General features: G+C 34.3%; 5 protein-coding genes across 6 annotated transcripts; 2 read left to right on the top strand and 3 right to left on the bottom strand.

Annotated features, from left to right (window-relative positions):
* The first annotated feature begins 17 nt into the window (after positions 1 to 17).
* Positions 18 to 1,808, top strand: LOC100777352 (leucine-rich repeat protein 1). Its single transcript, XM_026129190.2, has 8 exons — positions 18 to 249; positions 331 to 463; positions 555 to 626; positions 701 to 844; positions 944 to 1,012; positions 1,157 to 1,203; positions 1,290 to 1,344; positions 1,607 to 1,808. The coding sequence occupies exons 1-8, from the start codon at positions 174 to 176 to the stop codon at positions 1,674 to 1,676; spliced, it is 666 nt and encodes a 221-aa protein (XP_025984975.2). The 5' UTR covers positions 18 to 173; the 3' UTR covers positions 1,677 to 1,808.
* Positions 1,809 to 1,986: 178 nt separating this feature from the next.
* LOC100776817 (probable polyamine transporter At3g19553) lies at positions 1,987 to 4,877 on the bottom strand. The gene is made up of 2 exons (XM_003516723.5): positions 3,303 to 4,877; positions 1,987 to 3,219 (listed from the first exon to the last, which is right to left on the bottom strand). The coding sequence occupies exons 1-2, from the start codon at positions 4,247 to 4,249 to the stop codon at positions 2,715 to 2,717; spliced, it is 1,452 nt and encodes a 483-aa protein (XP_003516771.1). The 5' UTR covers positions 4,250 to 4,877; the 3' UTR covers positions 1,987 to 2,714.
* A 1,908-nt stretch (positions 4,878 to 6,785) lies between these two features.
* Positions 6,786 to 7,633, bottom strand: LOC100305878 (uncharacterized). Its single transcript, NM_001251168.2, is given in 2 exon segments — positions 6,786 to 7,382; positions 7,499 to 7,633. Coding segments are annotated over 2 exon segments (423 nt in total). The 5' UTR covers positions 7,529 to 7,633; the 3' UTR covers positions 6,786 to 6,989.
* Positions 7,634 to 8,583: 950 nt separating this feature from the next.
* On the top strand, positions 8,584 to 9,930 carry LOC100775561 (40S ribosomal protein S29). Of its 2 annotated transcripts, none has more exons than XM_003517552.5 (3): positions 8,584 to 8,798; positions 9,546 to 9,645; positions 9,742 to 9,930. In XM_003517552.5, exons 1-3 carry the CDS (start codon positions 8,737 to 8,739, stop codon positions 9,748 to 9,750), a joined length of 171 nt encoding a protein of 56 aa, XP_003517600.1. In that variant the 5' UTR covers positions 8,584 to 8,736; the 3' UTR covers positions 9,751 to 9,930. The 2 variants fall into 2 exon arrangements, with proteins under 2 accessions (XP_003517600.1, XP_025984973.1); XM_026129188.2 differs by having other exon boundaries at positions 8,642 to 8,798; positions 9,603 to 9,645.
* A 1,015-nt stretch (positions 9,931 to 10,945) lies between these two features.
* LOC100820115 (vacuolar-sorting receptor 1) lies at positions 10,946 to 14,983 on the bottom strand. Its single transcript, XM_003517550.5, has 12 exons — positions 14,321 to 14,983; positions 13,534 to 14,226; positions 13,360 to 13,448; positions 13,209 to 13,278; positions 13,058 to 13,141; positions 12,872 to 12,948; positions 12,706 to 12,787; positions 12,419 to 12,501; positions 12,209 to 12,275; positions 11,781 to 11,909; positions 11,577 to 11,686; positions 10,946 to 11,352 (listed from the first exon to the last, which is right to left on the bottom strand). The coding sequence occupies exons 1-12, from the start codon at positions 14,667 to 14,669 to the stop codon at positions 11,254 to 11,256; spliced, it is 1,932 nt and encodes a 643-aa protein (XP_003517598.2). The 5' UTR covers positions 14,670 to 14,983; the 3' UTR covers positions 10,946 to 11,253.
* Between the last annotated feature and the right edge of the window lie 1,438 nt (positions 14,984 to 16,421).

Below are 16,421 nucleotides of genomic sequence, written 5' to 3'. Positions count from 1 at the left end.
TGAGACTTGACTTTTGCTCTGCACAGTGTGGCAGAGTATTAACTCTCACTTGCCCGTTTCTTTCCCTTTGATGATCTCTTCAGCTCTCTCTTTTCATTACATAGATTTATTTATTTATTTTTCTTTCAAGTTTTGGTGTCTTGTTTTTACTTCCAACACAGAGGAAAGGAAGAATGTCTAGTTTTGTTTTCCTATCTCTGTTATTTCTTCTTCTCCAACGTCCTCTCCCATCCCTCTCAAACTCTGAAGGTATGTTATTCTTTTCTTTGCACAAAATTAACAGACAAATGTAGTTAGTTTTCTTATGAGTTGATGTGAGTCTCGTTGTAGGAGACGCTCTTTATGCCTTCAAAACAAGACTTTCTGACCCCAACAACGTACTGGACAGCTGGGACCCATCTCTCGTCACTCCTTGTACCTGGTTTCATGTTACCTGCGACTCCAACAATTACGTCACTCGCTTGTATTCTATTCTAACATTCCTTTTCTTCATCAAAATTACCTACTGCCACTGGGTTTATGATTCTAATCCTAATCACTTGTTTGAATTTCAGAGACTTGGGCCGATATAACTTGGGCGGAACTTTGGCCCCAGAACTTGCCCACCTACCCTATCTCCAATACCTGTGTGTATGCATATGCATGCTCTTTCTTCCCTTTTTTAACCTCAGTGACAGTGATGAAACTCTCTTCATTGCAGGGAGCTCTATGGGAATAACATAACTGGAAACATTCCTCAGGAACTTGGTAACTTGATCAACCTTATTAGTATGGATTTGTCTTATAACCGATTCCAAGGGAACATCCCGAAGTCATTTGGCAACTTGAAGTCTCTTAAATTCCTGTAAGCATGCTTATAATGTTGCTTGGCCAAAAACTCATAAACTCTTGAATCAAATCATGTGTCAATTGTGTTTTATTTGCATCCATGAATATGGTATAGATGGCTCAACAACAACCAGCTGACAGGATCTATCCCAATAGTTGTCAGCACTCTTAATCTCCAAGTCTTGTAAGATTCTCTCTTTTTTATCTTTCTTTTTGTGCTGGGGCGAGCGAGGGTGAGGGGTTTGGAATGGAGACTGTCCTATATCAATTTCATTCTTTTTTATTTTGTTATTGATTTATCAGCTAACTTGAAACCCCCATTGTGCAGTAATGTCTCTAATAATCGCCTCTCAGAACCACCCGTAGATAAACTTCGTATCCCATTGCCCAGAGGCTCTTCGCTATGCGAAGGTATGGGGGAGGGATGTTGTACGCAGTCTTACCCTTGCATATGCAAAGAGGCTGTTTCCGAAAACCACTCGTAGATGGCAACTTTAAATCATTCCCGATGGAAAGGTATAGTAACTCGACAATAATTAGATAACATAACCATATTTGATATGCATGCCTAAGATAACAATTGAATTGGAATAAAAGTCTTTAAAGATGAAATTCATTAATATATTTGATGGAAAAGGTTGATTGGTACTAAATTAGTTTAGGTAAAAAGTACCAAAGAAAAATTGCTCTTCCTTAAAGTAACTCTCTCTCTCTCTCTCCACTTAAGATTTCTTGCTGCTGTTAGATTTACCATAAATTTATCCTATTTGTGTTTCAGATTTGAGAATAACAAATTCAGTGGCCCAGAGCTGAAAGGCAGTATCAGAAATGTAGTATGTCATACTTGAATGTCGATGTATCTAAAAAAATAAGAGTTGTGCTGTTCTTACTTGTTATACTTACTTGAAGTACAAGGCTCTAATAATTTATTTCCAATCCCTCCGTGTTATCTTGGATCAATAGAAATGCTTTTAATGATCTGTTTGGCAAAAGAAGAAACACAAGCAGGATTGTCATGCGAAACGAAACTCTACAAATTACGTGACAGTTCTTAAAGTTCACGGGAAAATCTCCTCGTTGTATTCACCTAATCATTCCTACATAATTTCGTAAAATATATTTCGTTCCATCCATTATTTTCGTTGTCAAGCACAATTCTACTTGGAATCATCTCGTTGTATTCACCTATTCAGTACAACACTTGTATCTAATTTAGGACAGTTATTATCAGTATCCACTAATCAACCCCTTAAAATGTGTGATCAGAGCATTATTCAATAGATTTACACAATCTCCTGTTGCTGACTGTTAAAGCCCTCCTTCTCCAACTTCTGCTCCAAACATGTAGTCAAAGATGTTGCATAGGGATCTCCATTCTTCACTAATCTGACAGGATACTGGACAATATCTAGTAGTACATATTGATACGTTAGAAGTAAGTTTCCCACCACTGCTTCGGTAAAACCAAATGTTGAGATAATTGAAGTACAAACTCGGGAAATTCTAAACGAGGTGGCAATGAATAATTGAGTAGTTCTACGGGAAAAACAAAAGTTATGGTAAAAGTGAAACTAAATTAAATCTCTCACTAAAATTAAATGTTTTCAACAAATGAAAATAACTAGAATTCTTTGTAAAATTGATTTGATGGTAATCATATATAAGGTACAACACAGATTTGGTTATGAGATGTTCAGTCATCCCCGAGTTCAACCTCTGCTCTTTAAATATATAATATTTATTTTCCTCTGCGAATTGAAATTAATAAGCTCAAGCATAACAGAAAACCAAACCCCTTTTCTTGCTACCTCAGCATTCAGCAATGTCCAAGACGGCCAAACACGTCGTATGCTTGTCAAAATTAATTTCTAAAAGACAAGATCCTGCTAGCTTGGTTTAGAATCACTTTGCATTAAAGACAATTGTTCTTCCACGCTAGCCAATGGTGAGCTCACAAGAAGCTCAACACCGCTATTTTCTTGGTCAGTCAGTTCTGAATGGCATTGCTGCCAGCCAGTGGCTTCTTCAAATAAAATCCAATTCTTATTTTTGGCTTGAACCAAGAAAGGGTACAGGATAAACCCCACCAGAATTACTGCTCCACTCACAAAGAAAGTTGTCAAAGAAGCCAAGCACATTACAAGAATAAGCAGTAAAGCAGGAGGCAAACAAAGCATGGTCGCCCAAAATGTTGACAGTGGAACTCTGTAAGGTCTATAAAGATTTGGCTTCTTCAGCCTCAAAGTGATAAAAGCTGCAAACTCAAGAAGCATTCCTACAGCATATAAGAAATTGAGGAACTCTATGATTTCCTGAAAGCTCATCCAAGACAAGAAGATAACTCCAGTGGCAGAGAACAAAATGCTAAAAGTGGGCGTTCCATAAACAGACCTGGCAAGAAGAGAAGGTATATATAAAAAATATTGCATAGAATAAAGGGGCATGTCTGTATGGAGGAAAAAGGTGAGAAATACCTTGTAGCAAATAGAGCAGGAAGCATTCCCATCTTGCTCATCCCTTCAAGTTGGAAAGAATCGCTGCTCATTTCGGCTTCGAACAAGCCGAGGTTAGACATAGCAGCAGCGAGTTGAATCCAGAGTTTGAGCCAAGAGCCGCCAATGAACATCCCAACTTGGGCAAAATAACCATCTACCCACTCAGTGGGAGAGGAGCTAAAGGAACCTGTTCCAGCAAGAAGTGGAATCAAATAGGAGGAGACCACCAAAACTAGTCCTCCAACAAGTGCCCGAGGGAAGGTTTTACTCGGATCCTCAACCTCTCCCGCAAGGGTACTGGCCTTATCCCAATAATTTAAATTCCAGAACATGGTGTTGAAGTATCCTGGCCAATCCACCTTGGCAAAATCCACAAGAAGCCAGCGGCTGGGTCTTATTTGGGGAATGGAAAGAAGGGCCATTATGAGGAACGGGGAAAGTGAGAAAAGGGCGAGGAAAACAGCAGAAAAGCCGACGATGTGAAGGCCACGGTAATTCAAGTAAGTGAGTGAAAGGGTGATCCCCAGAAGAGCAGGGATTCGAGCAGCCAAACGATCAAAGATAGGGAAGGATTGCTTCATGTAATCCAGGAAGAGAACTGGGTAGAGAGCATTGTCCATCACCCCACTGAACCATTTCCAAAACCCTTCCTGAAACCCCCAAAAGGGTCCAAAGGCTGAGCAAATCCAAACAACATAACCACCGTTTTGAGGGAAGCTGGTGGCAAGTTCAGCCGTAACAAGAGCTTCTGGTATACTCCATATTAGAGGGAAAACCAAGAATCCGAGCAGCGATAGAAGAGGACCACCTCCACCCCTGACGGAATCTTCTACTCCAAAAGGACCCCCAGATACTTCATAGAAGATAAGAGCTATGAGAGGAAACAGTGTTAGTTTGGGATTGGATTTGGAGGCCTCTTCACCCATGATGTTTTTGGCTTCAGCGGAGGTAGATGAGATCCACTGCCAACGCCACTACCCACGCTTACTAAATTAGAATTCACATAAATTTATGATAAATAAATATTTTTTAAATATATCAAGTCTATTCTAATTAAAAGTAAAATTTACTGTGCCAAAAAATTAAAATTTATAATATATCCATATATCTATATATATGAGTTATATATTTTATTTCAATAAATATTTTTAAATGTAATATAAGACTATTTTTATTTTTTATTAAAATTCATAATATATATATAAGCAGCATTAGCTAAAGCGTCTGCACAACGATCCTCCTCTCTATGAATATGCGAAATCTTAAATTGCTCGAAGGTTTCCGGAAGTGATAATACTTACTAATTTTTTCCCTACATCGCTTTAATGTGACTTAGTATAGAGGAATAGTTTACATAAAATTTTAGGTTCTAACATATTATTTTGGGTGAGCAAAAAGGGGTCAAGCCCCAAACTAAACTATCAACCTCTATTAGAACGGAACCTAATACAGAATAAAAAATTGTGAATCATAGCTAGCAGTCACACCGTTAGCTTCGCACTAAACATGCTTGAAGGAGACTTTACTCCTTGAGTGAGCCACTTACAAAATATCGCTAACAGTGTCTTTAGTAAAGCTTATAAGTTTGTTTAACAAATTATTATTTAATACTTTACTTTATATATTAAATAAATTACTATTAATTAATTTTATCTTCCTTTTATTTTATGATGATTTATTTCTTCATTTAATTGAGTGTAAAATTATTTTATATTATCATTTAATCACAAGTATTTTTTTATGACTTTAAGATATTCCCTCGAAACTCATAAGCAAAAAAAATTATTTGTATTTTGAACTCAAATATAAGTCAATCTAACTAATTTTATCTTTATTTAATGATATCATTCTTAAAACATATTTCATTTAATTGTAATTCTATTTTATTCATGATATCAAACAAAAATAACATTTTAAGAATAATGTTATTTTTTTACCTAAAATTAACAAAATAAAAGATTTCAATTAACTTTTTTAATTAGTGAAATAATAATTATTTTTGTTCTAACTTTTTTAATTAGTGAAATAATAATTATTTTTGTTTATATATGAGTTGAAGGGAGTAATTATTATAAAATTCAATATACATAATAGATTATAATTACATCACATTAAAACTAATTACATTGTCAATGCATATTTTTTTTTTCATTTTCATCTCAAAATCCAATTATTAATTACTTATGTTTTATATTAATTCTTTTCAGATTTAAAAGAAATATTATTTTCCTCCTAAATTTAATTTTTTTTTACTTATAGGAGTATAATTAAGTTATTTTATTTTAATTTATATTTTAAATTTTTAATTAAACTAAAACATATGTTTTATCTCCATACAATTTTTTTTTTCAATACTTCTAAAATTATCTCGAGTTTTTCTTTAGTTTCCGTTGTCAACTATTTTAATAAGAAACAAAATTACGTGTAGGGATTAAAAACGAAAATGATTATATTTTACAGAAACTAAAAGTAAGAGATCACGGGACGTAAAAGAATTATGCTTTTCTAACGGCAGGCCACACTACACCACAATAAAAGAAAATAAAAGAAAAAAAATTGAAGACATTAAAATAATAAGCACTATTTTTTTAAAGTAAAATAAAAAAAGCACTTTATTTATATGACTTAGGTGATAGTAAGCCTTGCTTATTAATAATAAGGGTCTTATTAACTAATGCCTTAAAATATTGATTAAAGAATTAAAAATATATATATTTATTATATAAATCATAAGAGTATTAAAAAGATTATAAACAACACAAATTTTGTCTCACGATAAAAATATTTTTACTTTAAATTGTTTATCCAATGTCTGTAGGCCAATGATTAACATTTGGCACATAATAATTTGCATGAACCAAATATACTTGTTTAGCCATGAACTGGAACTTGTCATCCATCCAGGGCAATCACAGGACATTGGATGAACCTTGCTCTTAGGTATATAGGATGAGTTTGTTTAAAATAAAATAAAAAAATCATTTTTTATATAAGTACTTTCTTAAGAAACAAATAAATAGAAAGCTAAAAAAATCACTTATTTTAATAAGATTAAAGAAATTAAAACGGGCAGAACTCGAGAATCAATCAAACTTAACAATAACATATAGCAGTAGTAGGCAATATACAGAAGGAAATAAGAAGAGAATATCACAGCAAGATAACTGGTTCAGACAAGACAACGGGATGTGTGAAACTTGGGTGATTCATTCACTCAACAATCAACATAGCATTTGTATTTAACTAAACCCCATTTTGAAGTTGTTGAACTTAATTACATTCATACAAGTCTTTCTTCAAAAGGAGGCCGAAGGGAATAAGGGAGAAATTGATTTCTAGTCTAGTGATCTGTTGGTGCACCCTACCCCGTCGCCACATATAATCTTACATGTAAACCAATTCCATTTAGAGGCCTGCGAAGCTAATTAGATTTACATATAAATTAAGAAAGCCGTACCGTATAAATAATGATTAGAGGTATTTTTTTTTTATTTCGGGGGAGTTCACATAATCTGATACATAAATATGTAATTATAATCAGCATTACCTCTCTAATCACTAGTTTAGTTGGGGGGAAAAACATACTTAGGCAATCCGATAAATTCGCCTTTAACACAAAGGCAAAGCATTGCAGAAAATAGAGTTAATAAAGGCAATGAATGAGAATCAAAGACTGGGGGATGGAATTGGTGGAGGCTGACCGAATTTCAAAATATAGGCGAGTTGATGAAGAGGACGGAGTTGGGGAATGAGTTGAGGATCCAAGTAAGCGTCGCAGGAGAAACACCAGACGGAGAGATCGCTGAAACTGAGGGCGACGCAGTGAGTGAGATTAGTGTCACGAGAATGGTGGAGCATGTGCTTGTTCACAAAACGGCTACAGAGGACCTGCTTACAGGACAGACACAACCAGTTTTCAGTTGGGTGTTGGCAGGTCTGGCACGGAGTATCAGGCCCCGGAATCTGCCCTAGATCCTCCGATAAGGATGATGCCAGGTGATCGCACCAACTTCGAGCATCCACCCATCCCGATTCAGACCCATACTCTTCTTCACCTTCCTGATCACTCATCAATCATCCAACTTAGTTCTTTCCCTCGATCTGCGACTCTAATTTTATAAAATATATATATATATATATAGCAATGAAATTCATACAAAGTTTTCGGTAATTACCGTCCGAGGATAAGAGGATGAGGAAGCCATTCAATTCACCTTCTTCAACCTCTCTCTCTCTTCGCTTAGGTTAACGCCAAAACCCAGTCTTTTTGCTTCTGGTGAGGACTGCGGAGACTCTTTCCACATTCCAATACCCTTACTTACTTCAAATTTGATTATATAATATATTTTTTTAATCTTTTATTTAATTTTGTTATTTTTTTTATTAAATATAAGTTACCTCAATCAATTATAGATAATGCATCTAAAATTTAAGATTTGAATCTGAATCACTTAATCAAGGATGTAAACAGTAATTATCACTTATGTCAAACATTATTATACCAAAATCTTATTTAACACTATATCATTTACAATAATTATTGAAATATATATCAATATTTATAGTTATTTAAATATAATTTTGTATGTATCCATATACAAAACTACTTACATTTATTTTCACAAAATTAAAAAAAATACATTTATATAAGTTCTTCTAAGTTATCCTTAAAGGATATCACCAAAAAGCCAAATTAATTTAGTCAAATTTTAAAGATAGAATTTAAAAATAAAAAATAAGCCACAAGCCTGAAAATAAAAATGTTGAAATGTATCTCTTAAAGATATTATTCAAATCAAATAAAAATATTCTTATTATTTAGAAAAAACGGTATTTTCCTCAAAAATATTATATCGCTTATACACTTAAAATTTCAAAAATATTCTATCATTAAACTCGATTCCTTCTCTACTTTTACAATTTTTTATATGAGATTGGATTTAGCTTTATAATATAAAAAATTAATTTAAATTCCATATTTTGATAAATTACTTTGAGTGGTTGTGTTTTTTATTGTGACGGTTTTACATGTATACTTTCGAACATAAAATACATGGATAGAATTCAAACTAAAATAAATTAGTCTGAATTTTATAACTAAAAGATAAAATAATTATAAAATGAAAAATAATTTATTTTTTTATTAATTTAAAGTGATTTCAATCTATAATTTATTTTAATTCAAATTAACGACAACTTATTGTTTATTATTTTGTTCTTATTTCTTTTTAAACTTTTGTAAACTAAATATTTATGGAAAAACAGAAATTGATTACGGAATGCAAACACGCCCTAGGGTTTTGACTCTGCTGTATATATATGTTAGCATTTCGATGTTTGTCTTTCGTACTTCTCTGCGACTTGAGGCTAGGGTTACCGGATTCTTGCGTTTTAATATCTGCAATTCAGAAGCATGGGGCACTCCAATGTGTGGAATTCTCACCCTAAGAACTACGGACCTGGTTCTCGCACTTGGTATGTTACTCATCTTCGCCAAATGGTGATTCAGGATGAGTTGATCCTTTTCCCTCTTTGTTCCTTCTCAATTTGATTATGCGATTATTATTAAGGTTTTTGCTTTTAATTTGAAGCATTTAATTTTATCCCCCATATGAGTACTTTGAATCTGTGTTTTTTCTGATAACAAGTATTTTCCTCATTATTTGGTTTTGAATAAGTTTCGTACCATCACTATTGCAATATTACTTTTGTTCTTCGTTAATAATTTTAAAGAGGTGACTCTTCTATCCTGATGTCATAATAAGATATTCTTTTAACCATTGATTTTCTCTTCATTACGTTACTTTGTTGAAGGTTGAGTGTGTGCTTGGGTGGGTGTTTAAAAATTTGATTTTGAATGAAATTAATTTTAAAAGTAGTTGCTTTTTCATCATTGATTTTGGTTAAATGTAATTTGATTCTGAGTAATATGAAAAGAGTGGTGTATGCATTATAAAATGTATGTCTTATTATATTGGTATATGGCACCTTTATTTTCACTCTTTTTTCATAATCATACCAATATGTAATACGTGCTTCTCTGTTTTAATGTATGCATTTTATTTTAAAACTATAGCAATTTTGTTTGGCTAGTTTTAGACTGTTACAATTTAGATATTCTCAGAAAACATATTTTTGACGGTCCAAGATCGGATTAGAATTCTAGTGTGCGAGTTATTTGTTAATTGGGAATGTGGTTTACTGTTCTTTCCTGTTTTGCAGCCGTGTGTGTGGGAATCCTCATGGATTGATCAGGAAATATGGGCTTATGTGTTGCAGGCAGTGCTTCCGAAGCAATGCCAAGGAAATTGGCTTCATCAAGGTAAATATTTGGATCCGTTAGTATCGATAGATTTCAAATTTTCCGAATTATTTTAACATTGGTTTTCGTGATCACTTTTTTCTTCGTGCCTTGCAGTATCGGTGAAAGATTAGTTTTCCACCTGCCCCACCCGGTTTGGATTCTTGCATCAGGCTATGATGACGTGGGGATGATTTTACTGTTTGAAGAACTTAAAATTTTTTGTGACATTTAGCAAAGTTAATTATCAAACTCAAGTTGTGGAACTAAGAATATTTTTGTTTTTTATATAATTGTTTTGAGCTATCTTCATCTTTCTCCTTGAGCCATTTAGCATTCTGCAATTCTTTCCTTGTGTTTGCTCAAGTTGTGAAAGTTAGGTCTGAATGGTTCTTAACCTAACCACGTCTAGAGAAAGCGAAAAAAATTCTCTGCTGTTGAATACTTATTGTACTTCGCATTGTCAATTTCTTCTGCTGCGATACTGAAACTGTGTTTGTGCAAATGATTTACTGAACAGATGCTTAGTTTTGGAAAATCATATTCCGTTAGTTTAACAAATGAAAATGGGAAATCATGTCCAATATAAAAGATGGAGAGATTATTCCAAAATATACTATTATTATTTTTTCTTTTGAAATGATTGTTAAATACCTTAATGCAAAGTTTGGCATACGATAATATAGTGCAACACCTAAGTGCATTTTGAAATTTATAGTGACAACTCTGCGTTAAGTCTGCAAACTATGTCATAATTTGAAGTTTATTGCGTTTGGAATAGACGCTTTATTTGAAGAGTGGCCCTTCTTGCCTGGAGCCTACTACTGCCCACTGAAGCTTTTAGGGGGCCAATACCCCCCGTCCTCCAAAAGGCAAAACATGTGCTGTGCTAGTTTCTTCTTTCTTTCCCAGATACTTGGCTCCAATTTAAAATAACCGAAATTTAAAGTATGAGAGAAGAAAAAGGGTTATACATAGTCATAAGTATTCTATTGTCTTGTAAAATTCAGGTCAAACATCTTTGGTTCAATCTATTGACTTCTTATCTACCAAAAAGCACTCTCCCACACTCCTAGTAAAGCATGTTCGTAGGATGCGGAAGAAATATCGATACTGGTCAGTGACGAATTCTCCGTGCCTAACACTAACACGCTATTCCGGTTGCCAGATAATTTCTACAAAAAGATGTAGACGTCAAGCACAATCTTCAATCCTCCCATTTATTACTAGTTTTTTGTTTTTCCTGATTGGAAGTTTAACTTTAAAGTCAAGTTTTAAACGAGTAAATGCTATTTGCTACCTACAGAGCAATGGAACAACATTAGGACGTTAACTTGCATGTATTACAGCACGATAAGTTACGATCTTGTGCGTGGAACAAGATGTCTGGCAGAATCTAGTGAAATAGTACCACAGACACAGACATAGTCTGCCCTTCCAAGTATACAAAATGCTACATTTCCAATCCCCAAAAAGAAACATGCAGGACAACATTCTAAATGTCGATCTTTTCCACTGTCCATAGGATACAGTCTATTAAGTTCAATGACCAGAGTTCAAAATGGCACAGGAAAAGTCACACCCATGCTGCCTGCCGTGAAATTCCAAGGGATTGGCCCATTTTTGCCTTCATGCTCTTTGATCATTGACATGATTTGGAACTTCTGCTTGGCTGTCCAAGGGCATATATTGCGCCATGATTGCTCTGATTTCTGAATCCATGTATTGCTGCAAAACCACCAACAAAAATACCATTAATTTTTTATCCTATAAAACTGAATAAGTTAAATTACAAATGAATCATCACTATTCACTTGTGTTCTGATTTGGGCCAAATTTTTTAGTTATGCACGCTTGTAATGTTGGGCAACTCAGCACGCTCTAATGCTACAGAATTTCAGCATTAAGTATCCAATAACAAAACCAGAATGAGAGAAAGCAGCTGAGCTTACCCTTATTCTGTACTTGTACACAAGGAATGCCCCACCAGCAATCATAACTACGCCAAGTAAAATCAACCAAAAAGCAGCCCAGGTAGATCTTCCCTGACTGCCAGTTTTACCTGTAGGTAATCCAGTAGAGGGCATGAAAACAAGCCTTATAACAAACATATGAAAATGTAGGAGCAAGTAAAAAGTCTTGCATATTCAACTCACTTATGCAGGTATCGTGGTCCCTCATATACAGAAGATCTCCACTACAACTGCAGTCATAGCTTCCCCAAGTATTCTTGCAGCTACAGTCAGGGCACTGACAAGCCTTCTTCTCTTTGCATTCATCTATATCTGTATAGATGAAACATAAGTTCAATTTCACGTGTTATGTGGAAAACATTCACTAGGTATCATCAAGTTCGCAATACTTCAAACCCACGGATTGAGAAGAATTTCCAGCTACTTAACTGGTGATAGAAGACATTCAGAATTTTCATATACACTCACAAATAAAACTATTCAAAACAGAATCCAGGATTCTATTTGTGGTCTGTTGTGTAAGTATTTCCATGCTGATCAATATAATTCAATAAGAGGTTTTGCTGCAGGGGAAAAAAAGCAAGAGATAAAACAATATAAGTATCCCTCACCTTGACAATTTTTTACACCATCACCTCTAAACCCTGTGGGACACTGGCATTTGACCCCTCCATTATCCTGTACCCAAAACAATTTATGCAATAATTCCGTTTTTAATATGGGGTTTACAATCCAATAGAACTTCAACCATCAAAACAAAACTTTGTTGGAGACTAAATAAGTTGACTGGAGTTGGGTCCAGAAACCAAATAGATACTAACCAAACAAGCAGAAAATGCATGTCCATTTTGAGCATCATGCCAACAGCCTCCATTATTTATCTTGCAACGCCCAAGTCCACTTGCTGCAAACCCAGAAGAAACTAGTTATATCAATTAAAATGCTCATGGGGAGTAATAAAAGAATAACAGATGTCCCACAACAAAAGGATCATTGCATCCGGCTCCACACAGCATAGAAGTGAAGGCAATAAACATGGAACACTAACAGTAAACCCTCTTGGAAGTAAATTATGCAGACAGAAAAGTGAAGTTTAAAGCCTTTTAACCTTCACAAGTTGTATAACCATCTCCTTTGAATTGTACACCATCAACCAGAGGGCATTCACATACTCTCCCACGGAATGTATCCTGAGCAGATACACATATGTTAGAAAATAAACTATAACCCCACATTGCTCTTTTATTAGCTAGTTGTTTTATACAGATAAATACCTTGCATGCAGTGATGTTAGCTGCTTTATCCTGCCAACAACCACCATTGTTTGTCAAACACTCATTTGTCTCCACATCTGCCCAATAAAGCATGCCCAGTCAGAAAGAATCAGGTCCACAACCAACAATTCAAGTCCACAAAGTATATTTTCCTTGTACCAAAAGAAAAAAGAAGTAAACATGTACCACTGCTCAAGCAAACAGCTGGTTCAGTAGTTTCCTCAAACCCAGAACATATAGCCTTTAGAACAGCACCTTTCTCCAATTTTCCTGGAAAGATTCTGTTTAGAATTGGAAATCCAGATCACTACCTATCACAAGAGCATAGAGTACAAACCTCGATATTGTCGATTATTGACCACAAGAGTAGGCAATATGGTAACATCACCTCGCGATCCCTTTCCAATCTACAAAAACTAATTTTGTTAAACATCTATATATTACTGCACTGATACAATGAACTAAATAGCAATTATAAAAGACAGTACTTGGGCATCTTGCTCTTCTTTCAAAACAGGATTATCAGTATCGGCGTCTGGATCTCCCATGCACTTTTCAATCTTTTCCGTATTGAGACCTGCAGATATCGAACAAACGTAATAGTAAAGTCATCATCAGCCATGCTGTAAGATAAAAATAGCGTGCGATGGTGATTTATTTACCCAGTGATTTAATAACAGCATTTGCACATTCCTTATTGTACTTCTTCTCCTTCATGGGGCATCTAATTTGAAAATCAGTGACATAGTCCCACCACACCCAAGGCTTTTCGGTTTCATTTGCCACCTTGAAAACACATAGCTGCCTTAAATTTTCAATAACGACATCTTTGCCATCATAACCTGTGGTGAAGTCTTGCTCAGGATCCGGAGCACAGTATCTACCGTGATTTATGCACTGAGACTTGCACTGCTTGCTCAAAGTGAAAGCATGAGGACAGTACCAAGTAATATAATGGGGTGTAAACTGAGTGTAACCGCCTTTGTCTAGAATCTGGGCTGCACCCTTGAAATCCTTGACAAATTCCATGAGCATATCACACTTAACACCACACTCATCATTGCTGTTGGTCCACAACTCATACTCGACGCGATCATCGGGGTGAGGAACAGACTCTCTCCAATCAAGGTTTAAGTTGACCATATCGCCACCACTAAAGGCATCCTTTAATTTTAGACCAAAACTTTTTCCGACGAGAGCAGAGGGTATAGTTATGTTCTCCACATATTTGGCGGAAGAGCCATCCTCCTCAGGGGTGTCCATAGTAATTAAGGGCTCCTCAACATCGTCGGCAACAAGAACAGCAGAAGCACCAGCCTTCTGGGCATTCCAGACCTTCAAAGCAAAGAAGCAACCTGCCTCCACATGATAAAGATGAAAATAGTATTGGTATTAGATTTGGTGTTCCAAATTGGGAGAAAAGAAAAATAGAAAAAGTAGAAATGTTACTTCCGCGATCGAGTAGAACAATGGTGGGAAGAGCACCGGGGGTTGATTTGAAGGAAATCCCGAACTCATCGAACTCTTTGCAACCCTTTTTGTTATCCTTAGGGTAAATTACGTTCCCGGCCATGCTACCACCGTATTGAGGTATTCCGAAGTTGCCAATGGCACTGTCGTGTGTCCCTCTTATTTTCTCCGGCGATGTCACTCTCAGGCTGTTCTTCTCCACCACGAATCGACCCATTGTTGACACGGGCAGTAACCCCACTAACATCAAACTCACCACCCATCTCCAAACCTTCATCTTTTTCGAATCCACACCAATTACTGTTACTATCCTAACTAAATATAACATCACTTTTATTCAACCCATGCCTTTTTCGTTTTATGTAAATTAATCATATTTTACCAAGACAAGGACACTTCAACCAAGAATAATTTTTTTTGTTCTGCTTCACAGTTGACTATAATCCACACTAAAGCAAATGCTTATTTGCAGAATAATATTCGTAAAGGTTTTTTTCCTTTATATGAAAAACAAGAGATTCCTAAAGTAGTAGCCAAGCATAAAAAGGATGCCAAAATCAAATACTGAAACAAAAAGGTTATTGCATATATTTTTTTTGGGATAAAACTTGGCAATTTTTTTTTATATCATTACCATCAAATTCTTCAATTAAATGATAACACGTAAATGTTTATATAAACTTTCATAACATATATTTAATAAAATTATTTACTATTAAAAAGAATATCATATGTCATCGTTTAAATAATAATAAAAAAACGATGTCCATATGTTTTTTTTAGTAGTTACTTAACGAGCTCCCATTCCACTAATGCCCAAAAGTTTAGTACCCACTCCCCACTCTATCATTGATGCCTGATAGCAAATCCTCAACCAAAACTGAAGATTTTGTCTCTCGTCAAATATTTAAATTTAAAAATGTTTTTAGTTATTTACAAACATTACATTTTTTATACTTGTAAAGATTAGTTTAAATAAATATCATAAATCGAGAATATTAGTATATTTATAAAGGTAAAGATATTATCACTCCTAAGGAAGTAAAGAGTTTACACTTGCAGCTAGTAGAGATTGAGAGAGAAAGAAAAATAAAATGATAAAAAGAAAGAGAAAGATAAAAACAATAGAAAATCAGATATAAAAAATTGCGATTATTCTTAGAATATCAATCGGTAAGAAAATGATAAGAATATATTATTGAAAATAAATATTATATTACCCTAAAAAAACATTTTATAACCTTTTCCCACGCATACTTCCTCTTTTTACAACCCAATCGGAAGATTATTAGGTTAAACAAGGGGTTATTAACTTTATGTTTTTAAGAATATTTTTAGATAAGCTTTGAAAATATGGTTTCACACAACAAATTAGAGGATATTTTAATAATTATTAACAAGTTTTTAATTTTATTTTTTATGGAGATCTTAAAAACTTATTGAAAATACAAGCATAAAAATGTTTCTTATTAGAAGAGGCGAAAAATAAAAGGAGCAGTGGGAATGAAACGTTGCAGCCAGTAGCAATTTGACAGGTGCAATCGGTGACTCAGTCCGACCAATCGTATGTGGACATGTCTTCTCATGGAGGATTTTTGTGCTGCGTATATTAGCTTATTAATTTTATAGCTAACAACAAAAATTAACTCTTTCTGTGTAAGATAAATTTAATTATTTATTTTATAAAATAAATATATTTTGTGAATTTAACAGTTACTAATTGTATTTCGTGAATTTTGAAAATCATTAACAGTAGTGTAAAAAAAATAATATATATTTATATTAGTTTATTTTGGAATTAAAATAATTCTTAATAAAAATTTATAAAAGCATTAAAATAAACATTAAAAAAAACAATCAAATTCAATCATATATCATTTTTTTAAAACTCTTCAATCATACTATCATAGTATTAGACTATTTGGTAACTATGAATATATATATAGAGAGAGAGGGAGGTATGTGTATTAATCACGTGGTTACCTAAAAAAAACGTGGTTGTATCTCTCCATGTCAGTTTAATAAGAAAATCTATCCGTATGTGTAGCATAAGTGGTCCCCAAACCAAAATCAATGGGTC

This window comes from Glycine max, chromosome 1 (genome assembly GCF_000004515.6).
Source record: "Glycine max cultivar Williams 82 chromosome 1, Glycine_max_v4.0, whole genome shotgun sequence".
In the NCBI taxonomy this organism is placed as follows: domain Eukaryota; kingdom Viridiplantae; phylum Streptophyta; class Magnoliopsida; order Fabales; family Fabaceae; genus Glycine; species Glycine max.
Note: the sequence above shows the minus strand (reverse complement) of the source record. Positions and strands in the feature narration are given on the sequence as shown.